At 36.0% G+C, this 17,217-nt stretch overlaps 1 protein-coding gene across 7 annotated transcripts in view; it reads right to left on the reverse strand.

Moving 5' to 3' along the window:
* The window catches only part of GNB4 (G protein subunit beta 4), a 129,557-nt gene that overhangs the window by 18,219 nt on the left and 94,121 nt on the right, over window positions 1-17,217 (reverse strand). For all 7 annotated transcript variants that reach the window (XM_077161126.1, XM_077161131.1, XM_077161129.1 and 4 more), the window contains 5 exons: window positions 14,151-14,214; window positions 12,483-12,645; window positions 11,317-11,383; window positions 11,010-11,211; window positions 4,642-4,858 (listed from right to left, as the gene is read on the reverse strand). In XM_077161126.1, coding sequence (XP_077017241.1) covers window positions 4,642-4,858; window positions 11,010-11,211; window positions 11,317-11,383; window positions 12,483-12,645; window positions 14,151-14,214 — 713 coding nt within the window. The remainder of the gene's footprint in view (window positions 1-4,641; window positions 4,859-11,009; window positions 11,212-11,316; window positions 11,384-12,482; window positions 12,646-14,150; window positions 14,215-17,217) is intronic.

Below are 17,217 nucleotides of genomic sequence, written 5' to 3' on the forward strand. Positions count from 1 at the left end.
TGGGACATTTTCTCGGCCTTAGAGCTGTAAACTAGCAACTTATTAAATTCCCCTTTTTAAAAACCAAAAAAAAAAAAAAGTTCAGGAGTCCTGCAGAACCTCAAGTGGTTACTAAAGTCCAGCGAAATGAACTTAAAATCATGTTTACACAATGCCAGACTGGAATAATTCAGATTCAGTTCTTTTTACAAAGAATACTTGGGTGGCCTTTGTTTAATCCAAACAGCTTCCCTTATTAGCCTCTTTAACCTTGTACTGCCTTTGAAGCTAAGGGCCACAAATTCTATTTATGTTCATTGGAAAAGGATTTAAAGAGTATCTGAACCTGAGCAGATTTCTAAACTGGAGAGAAACACCACAGGAGTGTATCATCCTAGAGTGTGTATACTGAGTAGCTTATACACTACAAAGCTACTGAAAAGAAAACAGGAGTAAGTTGCTTTGGGCCATTACATGAGTCTTTCTGGGGTGCGGAGGTGGGCGCAGCATATACAGTAGACACAGAAAGGATGGGCATGAACACAGGGAGGGGGATCAGGATTTTTTGCAGTTTATCAGGTCAATTTTGAATGGAGTGCTTCTGCAAAGTAAATAATATTCAGTTTCAGTGACTTTAAAGTGTACTTAGGATGGAAAAGCATTTGAATATTTTAAAAACTATTGGTTTAGTTTCGGTGGCTTAACTATTCTCAAAGAAGCTAAGAATTACTGACAGAACGGTCAGGAAATATGTGCCCATTTGATCCTAATTTTCTATTCTCAACTTGAAAAAGTTTAAGACATTCTTTCTTGTATATCCCCCAGTCTAGAAGCACTAAGACTTGTCAGCTGTAAAGCAAACCTAAGTACATCGGGTTTGCACCTAAATTTATCCCTGCTGTCGCCAGGAAGGTAGGAATATATTTATATTGACTACAGGTAATTACAGAAGGGGGTCTTCACATTTTAATTTTTTCCAACAGGGCATACAACATGTTGTGTAGACTACCACAACTATAGGAGGTTTAGTTTGAAGTACAATTGTGCTAAAATTGGTTTTATGGCAGTAATCCTGACCACAAAGGACCAGTGTCTATTCTGTAAAATCCATCTGGTAAGAAAGTTACACACTGAATTCAAAACAAATACTAGTTTGTCTGGTATCTTCAGAACCTGACTCTGATCAAATGATTTTCAGCTGAACATTATGTCTGCTGTAACTCTGTGAAGCATTTTCTCTTTTGCAATTTATTAGTGGTATCTTTTTCTCAAAGTGTCAAATCTTGTGACGTGGTTGTTGACAAGGCAGCCAAGTCCACTCAATTGGAAAACTCAATGGTCTTTTCAATAAGTGGTACTGGGAAAAATGGATATTCATGTGCAAAAGGATGAAAAGGACCCCTATCTCACACCTTCTACAAAAATTAACTCAAAATCAAAGACCTAAATATAAGAACCATATAAGGACAATAAAACTCATGGAAGAAAATGTAGGGGAATATCTTTAGGATCTAGTTTTATGCAATGATTGCTTAGATTTTACACCCAAACCACAAACAACAAAAGAAATAAAATAGATAAATGGGACCTCGTCAAAATTTTAAACTTCTGCACCTCAAAGGGCTTTAATCATGAAAGTAAAAAGAGAGTCTACTCAATGGGAGAAAATATTTGGAAACCACATGTCCAATAAAGGTTTGATATCCAGAATATATAAAGAAATCCTATAATACAATAATAAAAAGAAAACCCATTTAAAAAATGGGCAAATGAATAGACATTTCTCCAAAGAAGATACCAAAATGGTGAAAAAAAAAAAACATGAAAAAATGCCCACAATCAATCTCCATTAGGGAACTGCCAGTCAAAACCACAATGACATACCATTTCACATCCACGAGAATGGCTACTATTAAAAAAAATGGAAAAGTTGGAGCGGACAAGGGGCAACGAGCACTCACTCATTGCTGATGGGAATGTAAAATGGTGTAGGGACTGTGGAGGACAGCTTGGCAGTTCGGAATTACCATAGGACCCAACAATCCCACTTTTAGGTATATGCCCAATAGATTTGAAAGCAGCACTCAAACATATATTTGCACACCAATATTCAGAGTGGCGTTACTCACAATTGCCAAAAGATGGAAGCAACACAAGTGTCCATCAAATGGAGAAATGTGGATAAACTAAATGTGGTATATACAAACAATGGACTATCATTCAGCCCTAGAAAGGAATGAAGTTCTGACACATACAGCAACGTGGATGAAACTTGTAGATATGCTGAGGGAAATAAACCAGACATGAAACAACAAACAGGGTATGATCTCACGAGTATGAAATAATTAGCATAAGCAAACTCATAGAGTCAGAACTTAGAATATAGGTTACTAGGGGTCAAGGTGGGGGAAGAGAATGAGCAGTTAATACTTAAATGATACAGAGTTTCTATCTGGGTAGACTGTAAAGTTTTGGTGATGGATGATGGTCATGGCAGCAGTAATCAACAGCAATGAACTGCATATTTAAATGTGGCTAACAAGGGGAGAGTTTAGGCTTTATAAACGTTACTAGAATGAAGATTTTATTTAAAAAAAAAAACAGAACTGTGCAACACAGTGAATCCTATCATAAACAATGGACTAGAATTAATAGTGCAATTAAACAAATGTTCTTTCATGAATTTTAACAAATATACCACATGAATCCAAGGGGCTAATAATAGGATGGTATATGGGAAGTCTGTACTTTATGCATGATTCTTCTATAAACCTCTAACTTTTAAATAAAAAAAATTTTTTAAATATACATATAATTTCACATGGCTAAGTATTTTTAAAACTGAAATTAAATCCAGAATGCATGTATGTCATTTTTCTGATTTCAATATCAATGAAAGTTTATAACAAATAGAGAAAATGAGACTTAACTAATTTTAAGAAACAGTAAATATTATATTTACTTAAAATATATGTGTATATATTTCTAATTGTCATGTCAAAATAATATTCATTTTATTAAAAATTTTGGTAGAAATAAAACAGATGAAAAAATAAAACTTCCAAGAATGCTACTACCCAGAAACAAATCCTCTTTATATGCTGGCATACAGCTTTCCAGAACTCCATGTTAAAGAGGTATATATGAATTGAAGGGTGAATAAACGTTAATACTTTTAGTCTGATGTTTTCATAGCAGGTATACATTGAGAGTAATTTTCCATACCAATAATATTAATTCTTTCCAATAAATATTGAAAACAAATTAACGGAGCCTTGGATATCTGTGGGACATTATCAAAAGCTTTAATATTCATGCCACTGTTAGTCCTGAAGGAGGAAAGTGCATGTGTGAAAAATGGCTGGAAATGACCCAACTCTGTGAAATACAGATCTAAGAAGCTCAAGAAACCGCACTATGACATTATAACTGAACTGTTTTCATTTTTTTCAAGAGAAAAATGATACATATAAGGGAACTGGAAGGCCTTAAGATTTCTCATCAGAATACACAGAGGATAGAAGAGAATAAAACGACATCTTTAATGTGCTGAAAGAAAAGGCCTATCAACCCAGCATTAAATATGCAGCGAAATATCCTTATGGATTGAAGACAAGCATAAAGACTGAAAGAAAACAAAGAAATCACCAAAGGACAACTCGTTCTAAAAAAATGGTTAGGATATTTTTCAGGCTAAAGGGAAAGACATGGAGAGAAGCGTGGAACTTCAGGAACAGAAAAAGCCACAAAAATGGTATATCTCGGCATATGTGAAAATCCGTTTTTCTCTTAAATTCTTTAATGACTTTTGAAAGCAAAAAAAAAAAATCATAATTCTATAAACACTGAACATTTTTCTAAACAAAATAGTAAGTGCACATCTATATGGAGAAAACTGGAGGATGGGTAGGCTACAGCTGTGATGGGAGCAGGTATATAAAGAAAGCCAAACCCTCATCTTCCTTAGGTGGACAACAGATAATGCTTAAAACTTAAAAAAATAAAAAATAAAAAATCCGGTAGCAGCAATAGCAACATATCTTTATTTAAAGATATAGAAGTAAATGCCAGAAAAATTAAACACAGCTACCTTTGGGAGCAGAAAATATGAACTGGTACTCAGAGGACCAGTGATTTTTTTTTTTAAAACAAGCCATGTATAATTACTCAATTTCTTAAACCATGTACAAAAACAATTTTTACTGAAAAATCTAAAAATCATTCTGGGTAATTTTTTAAATTAGTGACAATGTCTAGCACGGCCTGTTGTGTGCTGCGATATTTTGGAATCTGCAGGGGGTGAATTTAAAGTCTGGGGCTGAGGGAAGACAATGGGCCTGGGTCCCAGAAGGAAGATGGCCCTCAGCAGCCACAGTGCTCCTGTCAAGTTATAATAAAACTGTGATGGGGAAAAGACCATGTTGAATCACCATCACTGCATTATATCAAAACTTACCAAACATGAAAATGTTACCGAACTCCTCTTCAGAAAAGGGAATGCACTCAAAGATGAACAATACAGGCCCAAAGGAGAGCCGCAGGCTGCCATTCCCCACATGTGCAGGGCACGTGAAGGGCCTGGAGAGACGCCACGATGGAGACTGCTCTGTGTCTCCTGACAAAACGTAAGGAAGAGAACCTAAGGTGCACTTGTTTACTAACCTGCACGGTCTCCTTTGAGCGTGTCCCAGACATTACAATTGAAGTCATCATAACCCGCTAACAGCAGGCGTCCACTTTTTGAGAAGGCTACAGAAGTGATTCCACAGATGATATTGTCGTGAGAGTATAATAATAACTCCTGGTCTGCACGAAGGTCAAAGAGGCGGCAAGTGGCATCATCAGAGCCAGTGGCAAAGGCATACCCATTTGGGAAAAACTAGAAATAAAAGCAAAGCACCATACATGTGTTTCACTGAAGTACACCAAAATCATCTGAGGCAGTGTCACCAGACTCTGGGGCTAGACAGAGCTAGATTCAAACTCACAGCTGAGTAATGGTGGGCACTAAGGATGTTTCAACGGTTTGGGCCTTAGTTTCAGCTTCAGAATGTTCATTATGGTTGAATAAAATAATATATGTAAAGTATATAGCCCATTGCTTGGCATACAGCAAGTACTCAAAAATACTGGCTCTGGTCCCAGCCAAAACATTTAAATTAGACATTACTATTTATGGAATGTATATATTCACTGTTAAAAAAATGTTCCCAAATCCCATTATAGGAAATAAATAGTGAATGAAAATAAGAACACAAAACATTCCAGTTAGGCAAAGTTATAGTTAAATTGGTAGTAAAGAAAATTATGCATGCTTTGTCTGTGAATTATATTTCTCAGATACTGATACCACTCAACACCGATTTTTTTTACAAATGAAGTCATATTTTTTTCATATATCTAACAGCTATTCATACTTATTTTGTATATTAAGAGTTTATGCCTGTTGCCTAGTTTTTACTGGGCTATTAGTTCTTTCCTCGCTGATTTGTAAGAATAAAATGAAAAATATAAATTTGACTCATTTCTTATTAATATTACTTTACAGTTTATCATTTACCTTCTAGTATTACTTATTTTTAAAAAGTATACTTTTTTAAATTTTTATGTAGTCAAATCTGTTTAACTTTACTTGTAAGATATCTTTCATTGTTTTTATTTAAAAAAAGTTCTTGATCAGGCAATTAATCAACAGATGTTCACTTATAGTTTCTTCAAGTTTCCTTTTCACTAATTTTATTTTGCACATTTTTATCCATCTGGAATTTATTTACTATATAGCCTTAAGTGTAAGAATCTAATTTTCTTAATTGCTAAGCAATTGTTCCAACACTGTTAATCCTTTTTCTACTGATTTTATTGCTACATCATTCACTAATTCTTATATATCCAGTGGTGTTGGTTTTTATTTTTCTCCTATTCTTCCGTCTATCTGTATCACACCTTTTTTTCTTTTATCACTTTAACTTGATAGTAAGTTTTATTAACTGTCACAGCAAAACATTCTTGCTGTTCTCCTACTTCAAATCAGTGTCTTCTTTCTTTCTTCCACTTGAATTTCATAAACATTTGGTCAAGACTCTTTTCTCCATATTCACTAGCCTTTCTTCAAAAAACCAAGCAAACCAAAAACTTGGATTTGGATTAAAATTTGGATGCAATCTAAAAATGAGTTTGGGGGATAAATGGTAAGTTTACAACATGCAGTCTTTCCATCTGGGACATGGAATATATTTCCTGTTAGGAAGACAACTTTAATGTTTATGATTGTATTCATAAAGATTCTACATATTTCTTGGTAAATTTGTTGTCTATTTCCATAATTTTTGAAGTCACTCCCAATAGGATTTTCTTCCTTTCTATCTCTGCTTATTATTGGTAGGGGAAAGCTATTGATTTTTAAGTAGATCTTATATCCAGACAATGCATTGCTGCAAAGAGTGATGACATATTTTCCTACTTTCTAACATTTCTTATTTCAGTTTTGGTTTTAACCATATTAGTTAGAAGTTTCAGAACAATTTAAATTGAATTGATAATGGCATTACTGTCATTTAATATAATGGAAACGCCTTGAGTGCATTTCACTGTTAAGAAGTCCCATACTGTGCAAAATTTACATTTTTGGTAGCACATTATCTAATTCAACATGTATGGTCAGTTTATCTGAATATCATACTTACATGGAATCTTGAATGTGGAGTGAGATTTTGTTGGTTCGAACAGGTTTGTATGATGCCCCAATATATCCCAGAGTAATTTAGGCAGAGAACAAAAAAGTATTTGCAAAGTCCCCTTAGGGAACTGGGGAGAAAGAAGGAAATACTCAACTTCCCCATCAGGGGAATTCTTTATATTTTTGTAAGCAAGTTAAGGACAACCAATTGAATAAGCTGAGCCCTCAATCTTGGGGTTCATCCCTATGAAGTTTATTCCTGCAAAGGAGAAGCTAACCCTCCTTATAATTATGCCTAAGAGTCACCCCCAGAGAACCTCTTTTGTTGCTCAGTTACGGCCTCTAAGCCATTCATCAGGTGAACTCCCTGCCCTCCCTCCTATGTGGGACATGACTCCAGGGGTGTAAATCTTCCTGGTAACATGGGACAGAAATCCCAGGTAAGCCAGGACCCGGCATTAGGGGACTGAGAAAGCCTTCTTGACCAAAGGGGGGCAGAGAGAAATCAAACAAAACAAAGTCTCAATGGCTGAGAGTTTTCAAACAGAGTCAGGAGGTTATCCTGGAGTGTTACAAATATTCTAAAAATGATCATGGTGATGAAAATAAACTATGTGATGATACTGGGAACCAAATGATTGTATATTTTGGATGGACTGTATATGTATGAAGATAACTCAATATTTAAAATAAAAAGTTTCCTGGTTTGGATGGTATAAAATTATGCTTACCTCAACAAGAGAACGAGTTTGATTTAATTGCCTGGCAGCCAGGAAAACACATTATTTAGAATGTGCTCTAATGGATTTATATTCACAGGAAAATATTTCAGAGATAAATAGTCCGACATTGTGTGTGTGTATATGATGTTGGCTGTTCATTTAAGATAAGATGTATTTTTAATGATAGAAAAGAGCTTTTTCATCCTGATTCATGAAAAATGTTCTTATCTTTTAAGAAATGGGTTTGTGCTTTTTATCAGATGCCTTTTTGGTTTCTGATATGCTGACAAACTGAAATGGTAAAATCTATTAATAGGTTTCCTAATGTTAAGTAATTTTTACACATTTTACACAATAATAGCGTTTTTACTTTGTCAATGTTTAACTCTTACACTGCTGGAGTTGATTTGCTATACTTTTTCTTGAGATAATTTCACCTAATTTTGAGGAAGTAAGGGTTATGTTTTGAAGTAAGGGTTATGCTAGTTTGATAAACTAGAAAACGTTCAGTCTTTTTGCATTCTAGAATAATTTCACTAGCATTAAAAATTTCTGTTCCTTCCAAGTCTAAACACCTATGAAATGACCTGAAACTTTAAAAAAAAATTTTTTTTTAATTTTTTAATTTTGACTGATTATCATTGATTCACTTACTGAATCAATTCTGGCAATCTGTATTTTCCTAGAAAATACTGTAGGTCATTGTGATTTAGAATCCATTATCATTAGGTTATAAAAGATATTATAATTTTAAAAGTCTTTTATCTGTTAGTATAAGACATTTATTATTCTTAATTTTGTATTTTGAGATTTTGTGATTTTTACATTTTTCTTTAAGTTAGGTCTGCCAGAGATTTACAGAATCAGCTCTTAAGTATACTTGGATTTTTCGATCTAATAGTTTTCTTTCAGACATTTTTCTAAATATTTTTTCATTCCACAAATATTTACTGAGCATCTACTATGTGTGCTGTGCACTGTTCCAGATACTAGAGATAGACATTAGTAAAACTGATAAAAACCTGTCCTTGTGAAGCTTACACTCGAGTGAAGGACACCTGCAATATGCTTGACAGATAAATGTAAAAATAAGTATATTACCTAATGGTAAGTGCTAAGGGGGAAAAAAATGAAGCAGGGCGGTGGGGGAAAATTCTCAGATGGGTGTCTAGGAGGCCTTAATGAGAAATAAACACTTCCTAAAGCCCTGAAAGAAGATATGGAGGAACATGCAGAGGTCTGGGAAAAGGGCCCGGAGGGAGAGGGACAGCGAGTGTGAGCCGGGGCTGGAGCATGCAGGGTGAGGCCAGGCTGGCGGGGCAGTGGCGGGGAGGTGGGTGGGGCAGGGCCATTGTCCCTGGAGGGCCCCTGTGGAGCCTTGAGGCAGGCATTTTGCAAGATGCGGGATCTGTCAGACTATAAAAAGATAATATCCTGGGTATTAGGTGAGATCCCTGTGGGCAGCACCCTGTGGTCCACACACCAGCATTCTGCAGAGAAACAGAGTCATACTGAGTGGAATAAAGACTCTGACAGCCTTTTGCCACTCTCAGTCAGGTTTTGCCCAAGGACAACTTTACATTCAACTTAGGGAAGATGGTCTGGGTCCCGAAGGGCCCTGACAGGCCTTTTAAAGGCTTTACTCTCTGTGCAACACAGGGTGAACCTTGCCAAAGAAATCTCTGGCCCTTGCCCTGAGCTGCTGGGAGCAAGTCTGAGCCCTGGGCTGCCCGGCCCGCTAGGAGGGTCCGCGCTGACCTGGGCCTGGACCACCCCAGACAGCGTGATGGACAGCAAAGCCCCAGGCCACACAGCGTCACCTCCACCTCCGGGGCCTGGGAATCAAGACCAGCTACATGGGCCCCACTTGGACGGACACCAGGCTCAGGGGGACTCCCCTGGCAGGCAGTGCTCCCTACCATGATCAGACATGCCACTGCTGGGGGCCTCACAGGAGGCAGACAATAGAGACCCCACGGGGGAAGACAACGGGGACCCATGCCGGGCAGCCTCCTGCACACAGCTCTCCCCCGGCTGATTTTACCTGTATCCTTTCACTGGCATAAACTGCAAATGAGAATAAAACAGCTTTGCTGAGTTTAGTGAGACCTTTGAGCAAATTTCTGAACCTGAGGACAGTCTTGGAGAACCCTGAACTTGTACTTGGTCTCAGAAGTGAAGGGGTGCTGTTACCATTTTCGGACACACTGAATTCATAACCAGATACAAATGCAAACAGGAGGGTCTTGGGGACCCCTGAGCTTCAGCTTGATACCAGAAGTGAGGATGCTCTTAGACCCTAAACTTGGCCCTCCATAATTGTGCTTTTCTACTTGCCATTCCTTCCTCCCACTCTCAAGTGGCCACTGCCCGTTCTCTGACTTCTTGAGTATTTATCTCCAACTCATTTACTATTTGAGTGACTTACCATATGATCGGTTTTTATAGGTTTGTAATGAGCATTTGTTTGGTACAGAGCACAATATGTCTAGTAAATCAACTCTATTAAATTATATTATTTAAATCCTCAATATCTTATTTCTTTCCTACTTAAGACATCAATATGTCAAAGTGGTGTATCAAAGTCACAATGGTGTTTTGGGTTCATTTCTCCTTGTATTTCTAATGGTTTTTATTTCATGCATTTAAATGTTGTAGCTTCATTACAGACTGTTAACTTTTATTAATATAAAATTTTTCTCATCTGATAATTTTTTGCCTTCAATTCTACTTAGTCTTATAATAATATTACTACTCCAGATTTCCTCTGGTTTATTATTTACCCATTCTTTAATTCTTACTTTTAGCATTTCTGGACCATTTTGTTTTAGATACGTATCTTTTAAAGTAACATATAGTTCAATTTAATCTTTATCTTCTAAAAGCAGTAACCAGGTATTGTCTTAACTGGTTATGCTTTGTTTTAATCTCTTACGCTACATTTACTGTTATTTTCTCCCCTACCATAAAATATGATCTCTTCTACTTACAATTCTTGGTTCACAGTATTTCTCCTTTAACACTCACCAGATATTGTTCAGTAACCTTCCAGTGCCATGTACTGTGGAAAGATGTGAGGCCAGCCTGAATTTTTATATTTTGTATTTAGATAATTTGCTTTTTCATTGCGAATACTTTTAGGATTTTTGTCCTTGTATTTTGATGTTCTAACTTGAACAGTATATGTCTGTGGTGGTGTCTTTTAATTACCTTTTTTTTTTTTCAGTACTGGGTAACCCCTTTAGAGCTCAGAAATTAATTAAGAAATCAATTTCTTTCTTCAGCTAAGATGGTTTTTAAAAAATTATTTCTTGTCTACACTTCTGTTTCCAGTCAAGATAAAGTAACAGATCAAATTTACCCTCATGCTTGAAACAACTAAAACAAACAAAAAAAACCCCACCGTGAATAAAACATATGAATAGTTTTAAAGATACTGGGTATCAATCAGCAGAGGAGGTACATGCATTAAAAACTTCCAGATTTTTTAATCAAACCCTTATCATTTGGGGATTCAATGTTCTAAGAGCACATTAACAGAATTCTTGCAGGCAGTTAGGTTTTAGAATCATTCTGTCGGGTTCACAGTTTAAATGGACAAAACATTTTCCTTAGAAAGGCTATTCACTTACACTGACAGCATTAATATCTGAGACATGTCCAGTGAAAGACTGCTTACACATTCCATCTCGAATATCCCACAGTTTGGAAGAGGCATCGCAAGCACCAGAAACGAAAGTCCGCATGTCAGGACTTAGAGAGAGACTCATCACATCTCCAGAGTGCCCTGTGAAGGTGGTGGTCTGCTGGGCAGTCTCGATGTCCCACAGAGCACTAGGATGCAATGCACAAATGCAAATGCTCAACAGCTGCTCTCCTTACATTAGGTCCTAGAACCTCCCCAACCTCAAAACCAGTGTTCCTCTGGAGTCAACTCACCAAGTTGTATCTCCTGAACTTGTAACAATTTGGCTGTCATCTAAAAACCGACAGCAGGACAGGTATCCTGCAGTGCAGAAAACAAATTTTAGTTAATCACTGACTGAAAACAACTGCCATATGAAATTCATTTTAAAAACACAGAATACCCAAGCAATAGGTGTTTTTTTTTTTTAATTGTACTCTATAGTTCTACTTTTAATTATTTCAAACTCTATGCTGCCTGCATCTAAATTTTATTCAACAAACACTGCTTGGGAACTTACTACGTCAATGACAATATACTTGACAAAGTTGAGTAATAGCAGGCCCTGCCACCTAAGACAATTAGCTGCTAGAGAGATATACTCTTCTCTGTAAATAACTATAATTTATGGCAGATGGTATCAAAGCACATTAGAGAAATAAAAAGCATTGTGAGAAATTACGGGAGCAACATAAATGAAGTTCTCATGAAAGAAGTGGCATTTCAATGCCCTGCATTCATCAGTATTTCAAAATACAGTAATGGCAGAAAAAGGCTATTCTATAGGTCTTATAAAAGCAGAGTCAAGCAGCATTGCCAAGAACTCAGAGGGGCAGAAAACTTGACGCATGGCAATAAATTCCTCATTAATACTGCTTACAAAACACTATTATTATTCAGCTATGCTGTGCACACTGGCAATCAAGCAATGTGCTATCAAATAGTGAAAAGTACTTCAAAATATGCTTTTCCACATAATTTTTTCAAAACTATGGTAATATATCTATAACACAAAATTGTCCATTTTAAGAATTTTTCAGTGAAAATATATTCTTAATACATACTTTCCACTATATAATTGAGTATGGATGCCAAAATTCCATAACTGTTATACAACAGCAGAGAAAAATGAATACAATATTTGCTTTTATTTTGCGGTTTTCATTAGTGTTTGAATTTTTTGCAGTAAATTTATCATGCTGACAAAAATAATTCAGCTATGTTTCAAAGTAAAATAAACTGTGGTGACCACTTCTATGACTATAAAAAAATTAGTGTTTCTCTGACTCATAGTAACTTCTCCTCTCTCTGAATTAACACTCATTTTTAGCCAGCTGGGAGCAATTTGTTTCTAGCTATTGTTGATCAACTATTCTGGGAAAGGGATCAGGTTTGCAGGAAAGGGTTAAGTGCAGCTCACCTGTGTGACCTGGTAACTCTCGGCTCACTCTCACGTTTCCCTCTCTGGTTTTTAAGTTGTATATGGAGCAGATGTTGTCCAGTCCCCCACAAGCAACATAATTCCCAGAGGGTGCATAAGCACAGGTCATCACCCAGGAGGACCGCAGAGGAACAGCATGCATCTACAGACCAAACAGTGCACAACAACCATCACTAAATAGAACCCGAAACACAATGATCTACTTTCAAACCTATTTACACCAAAGTATTACCATAAACTGAGTATCTCTAAGAAGAATAAGTTCAATAAAGCAAAGACTGCAACGGTTTGAGAAAGTGAACAAATAAAAGTAAAATTTTAGTGCACATTTTAAGTGCCTATCATTTTTTCTGGGTTATCAAACCACTTGGATTTAAGAATGCTCTCTTCAGAAATCATTCTTCTAACTGAAGCAATGATCATAAGGAGTTTCAGTGTTAATACAGCTACCTGACAATTTAAGGGTAAAATGTTAAAGATTTTAACAAGATTCTGTTTTCTGCAGCAAAATTTAAAAGAGAAATTTGCTCCAATATCACACTGAACAATAAAATGGGATGTAAGTGACAAGTGTCAGGCTCAATTAAAAACGGTTCTTCAATGAAGATGACACTACTGTTCTTCTATTAATAGGGCACATGCTCTGGGACCTCATTCAAATAATGGTCATAGGTTTTGCATTGACCTAGTCACAGCACTGTCTACTGCCTTGTCCTCCCACACAGATCTGCAAGTCAGGAGGTAGAGCTGAAGGTGTGTGGGACCAGTAAGGCAAGATGGCCATGCGGGGAATCAACATACCATGTATTCACTACAGGCCCTCGCTTGGTATTTTTAAAGCTCAAAAACATTTTTTGCTTTAGGAAAATACAGTTGAAAATAAGACAATAATAGTATTATTGTTGAAAGCAAAAATAGTATTTCAAGTGATTATACAATAAGACAAGCTTAATGTCTATTTAGAAAACTGCTCTATTGCAAAATTGCCATACTTAGCTTTAAAACTCAATGAGGCTGAAGTCATTATTTCCCAAAATGATATTTTCAAATGTTTACTAAGAAGAATGATATAAACGTATACGGACTCTAAAGGTATTTGTTTGTAAAAGTTTTTCAAGCTTTTTAACTACTTAAGTCAGGGATTCCTTGTAGTGGTTATATTAAAACCCATGGTCTTTAACTACAAGAGGGAAATCAAATTGTAATTTGCCTCCAATCCAGCACCTCTTCTAGGCAGTCCACAAACTCAAATCAATGCCAGGAGTTGACCAAAAAAAAAACTGCAAACTACCCATGCAGCTTATCCATAACTAGAAATAAAAGTGTCAGGGTTTCTGTCATATATGAAATGGACATTTAAAAAAAATCATTAATATGTAAAAATGGTGCATACTGTTTTCTCATATTAGATATGAAATACGAGACTCAAGCACACTGAACAATATTCCTGTATTTGTCCGTGGGAATAAAAACTGGCTAAAAATTCAAACCAAATAACCAAGCCTAAAGACAGGGTTTAGATTAAAATAAATCAAATAAATTTATCTTGGAAGGAAAATAAAGTGTGAAGTAGGTGAATAAAAGAAAGAATTGGTAAATGACAAACCAAATACAAGGTCACTTAAAAGAATGATTAAGAAATTCTACCTTATTTGTTGTATAGCTATCCCAAATAATTAATTTTCCATCTTGGGAGGCACTGACTAGTAGCCTGAAAGAACAAACAGAAACATAATTTGATACCTAGAGGACAAAAGTTGTATCAATTAGATACGCACTGTATTAAGTAGAATAGTTCAGAAAAGAAAAACATAGTTTTTAAAATCAACATCTTGAACAAAAATGTTCTCCTAACTTTAAAAATATTTATGCTGCATCACAAAAATTTTCAAAATAAAAATTTAGCAACTGATTAAAAATATCTCTGGTTATGATTTGGCTTTTTCATGGTGACTACATTTTAATTCTTATTCCAGATTCTGATAGATTTTAGCTGACTGGTTTAGGATTCACTGACCAACTATACTTTAATGACAACAGAGTATGTATAAGTCAAATAATCATATTGCCTTCAATCTAAACACATCCACTGAAAGCTTGTGAATGCAGAGCTGTGTTACAGGCACAATTCAGGACATACCTCCTGCTCCTGAACCCTCTACCAGCTGGTGGAGAGAAGACATTTACACATAGTAACAATAAATCAAATGAAAACTGTCAGAGTAGTAGAAAACAAATGCTATTGGAGATGAAAAGAGGCAAAACTGTGAGTTACTCAGGTAATCTTTCAAAAGAAAACTCCTAAAAAATGAAATTGGAGAGCAAAAGACAGAGAAATTTACTATAGGAGATGGGTAAAGTACAATCAATTGACAAGAGGTAGAAAAACACAGTGGGCATTTCAGGAACTGTGAATCTTACAGTTGGTAGTTTAGAAATAGGAAAAAAATTTAGAAAAGGAGATTGCACTCAGATTGTAGAAATATTTATTTTGCTAGGTGAAGAAGTGGGACACTACTGAATAAGGAGTCAGTGAATTTTTCGTTTTGTCATGGAATTTGGTTTTTCACCATGGTATAAAATGTAAACAATATAAAAGAAATATACTGTGAAAAAAAATACATATATATATATATATATGGAGTTCCTATCTCTGAGCCTCCCATTTCCTTCCCCTACAGAAAACTAACTTTATCAGTTCTTGTGTAGCAATCACTAAAAATTTTTATGAAAGGGAAGATATGGAAATGGTGTATAGGATGGAATCTAAAAGGAAATTCTTTAAAAATCAATTAGAATAGTTAAAATATGAAGAAAGAACCTTAAAACTAAAAAAGTTGATAATCAGAATGGGTGGGAAGAAAATGTGAGATAGACCCCTTGGCGATACTTCTATTTTGCTATGCTACTTGACAGTCCTGAGGAAATTTTTTAGGAAAGAAACAATAGTATTTCAAGTGATTATACTTGGACTTAAAAGTTTTGTACATTTACAGGCAAATTATTTTTATCTTAAACTTCTTTAAGAAAAAGAATAAAGCATTCCAAGTAGCTCTATGTCACTTGCCAAAGACATAATTCCACTAATCCCCTTTTAAGAGACATACATTCTATATTACAGTACTCAAGAACCCCGTTTATATCCTACAGCGCCAGCATTAGAAATAGGTAGGTAAGACTTCCTCTTCATTTTCAGCATCTCCTAAAAGAAGAGAATAACTATGCACCTTCTATTGAAAAATAATTTCTTGGTCCGGACATGCATAAGTCAAGGTTCTCCAGAGAAACAGAAATGACAGGAGACATACATATATACATGTAAATATTATGAGGTTTATTATAGGATTGGCCTCACGTGACCCCAGGGGTTGGCGAGCCTGAAGTCTGTAGGGTGGGCCACAAGGTGGGGACCCCAGGGAAGGGTTCAATGAATTTCAGCTGGCTAGCTGAAGCAGAGAGAGAAAAGCTTACTGACTGCTGAAATCACCAGTTCTCTCATTAAAAACCGATTCTTTGCTCATTGTTGAAGGCAATCTTCTTTACTGAGTGTAGATGCAATCAGACATAGATGCAATCAACTGACTAATGATTTAAATCTATGAAATATCTTCCCAGTAACAACCAGGCCAGTGCTCACCTGACCAAACAAGTGGACACCAGAACCTATACAGGTTGACGCATGAACTTAATCAAATTCACCCCATGTGCTCCTGGGATGAGTAAGGACCCAGCATCAAGGGATTGAACAAAAGGGGAAGAAAGAAATGAGGCAAAAGAAAGTCTCAGTGGCTGAGAGATTTCAAACAGAGTTGAGGGGTTATCCTAGAGGTAATTCTTATGCATTATATAGATACTCCCTTTTTAGTTTATGGTGTATTGGAGTGGCTGGAGGGAAGTATCTGAAATTGCTTGGCTGTGTTCCAGTAGCCTTGATTCTTAAAGAGGATTGTACAACTATATAGCTTTTACAATGTGACTGTGTGATTGTAGCACCCTTGTGTCTGATGTTCTTTTTATCCACAGTATGGACAGATATTAAAACATATGGATGAAAATCACATAATAGCAGGGATAAGGGGTAAAATAAATTGGATAGATGGAAATACTAGTGGTCAAAGAGAGGGAGGGGTAAGGGTATGGGATGTATGAATTTTTTCTTTTCATGTCTTTTTCTGCAATGATGCAAATGCTCTAAAAGTGATCATGGAGATGAATATACAACTATGTGATGATACTTTATAGTTTGGATGGACTGTGTGTGTGACGATTTCTCAATAAACATAATTTTTTAAAAATCCACCCATGTCACCCAGGCCATCATACACATCTCCTTAAACCATACTTAATCTCTAAACTAAAACAGTAGCAGTCACACCTTTGCCTAACATTCAACTGTCCTATGTACAACCAGAAACACACTAAGCTTTTCCCCAGAAGAGGATGTAAGTCCTTAGGAGATAATCACTCTTAAACCTACTCTCCTACAACACAAATACTATGACAAAATTAATACAGCTTAAGCTATATAAGGGTATCAGATAGGGAAGAAAACAAAGATATTAGCTTTATGGATATATACAAACATATTCATAACAAAACAAGGAAGAAACACGCATAACCATCACAGTCCTCGTTTCTACAGCTGGTCACATGGGCACAGCTATTTATAACAACCCTCTTCCACTACCCATTCCATAATCCTTTTCCCTCAGCA

Source organism: Tamandua tetradactyla, chromosome 5 (assembly GCF_023851605.1).
Source record: "Tamandua tetradactyla isolate mTamTet1 chromosome 5, mTamTet1.pri, whole genome shotgun sequence".
Taxonomy (NCBI): domain Eukaryota; kingdom Metazoa; phylum Chordata; class Mammalia; order Pilosa; family Myrmecophagidae; genus Tamandua; species Tamandua tetradactyla.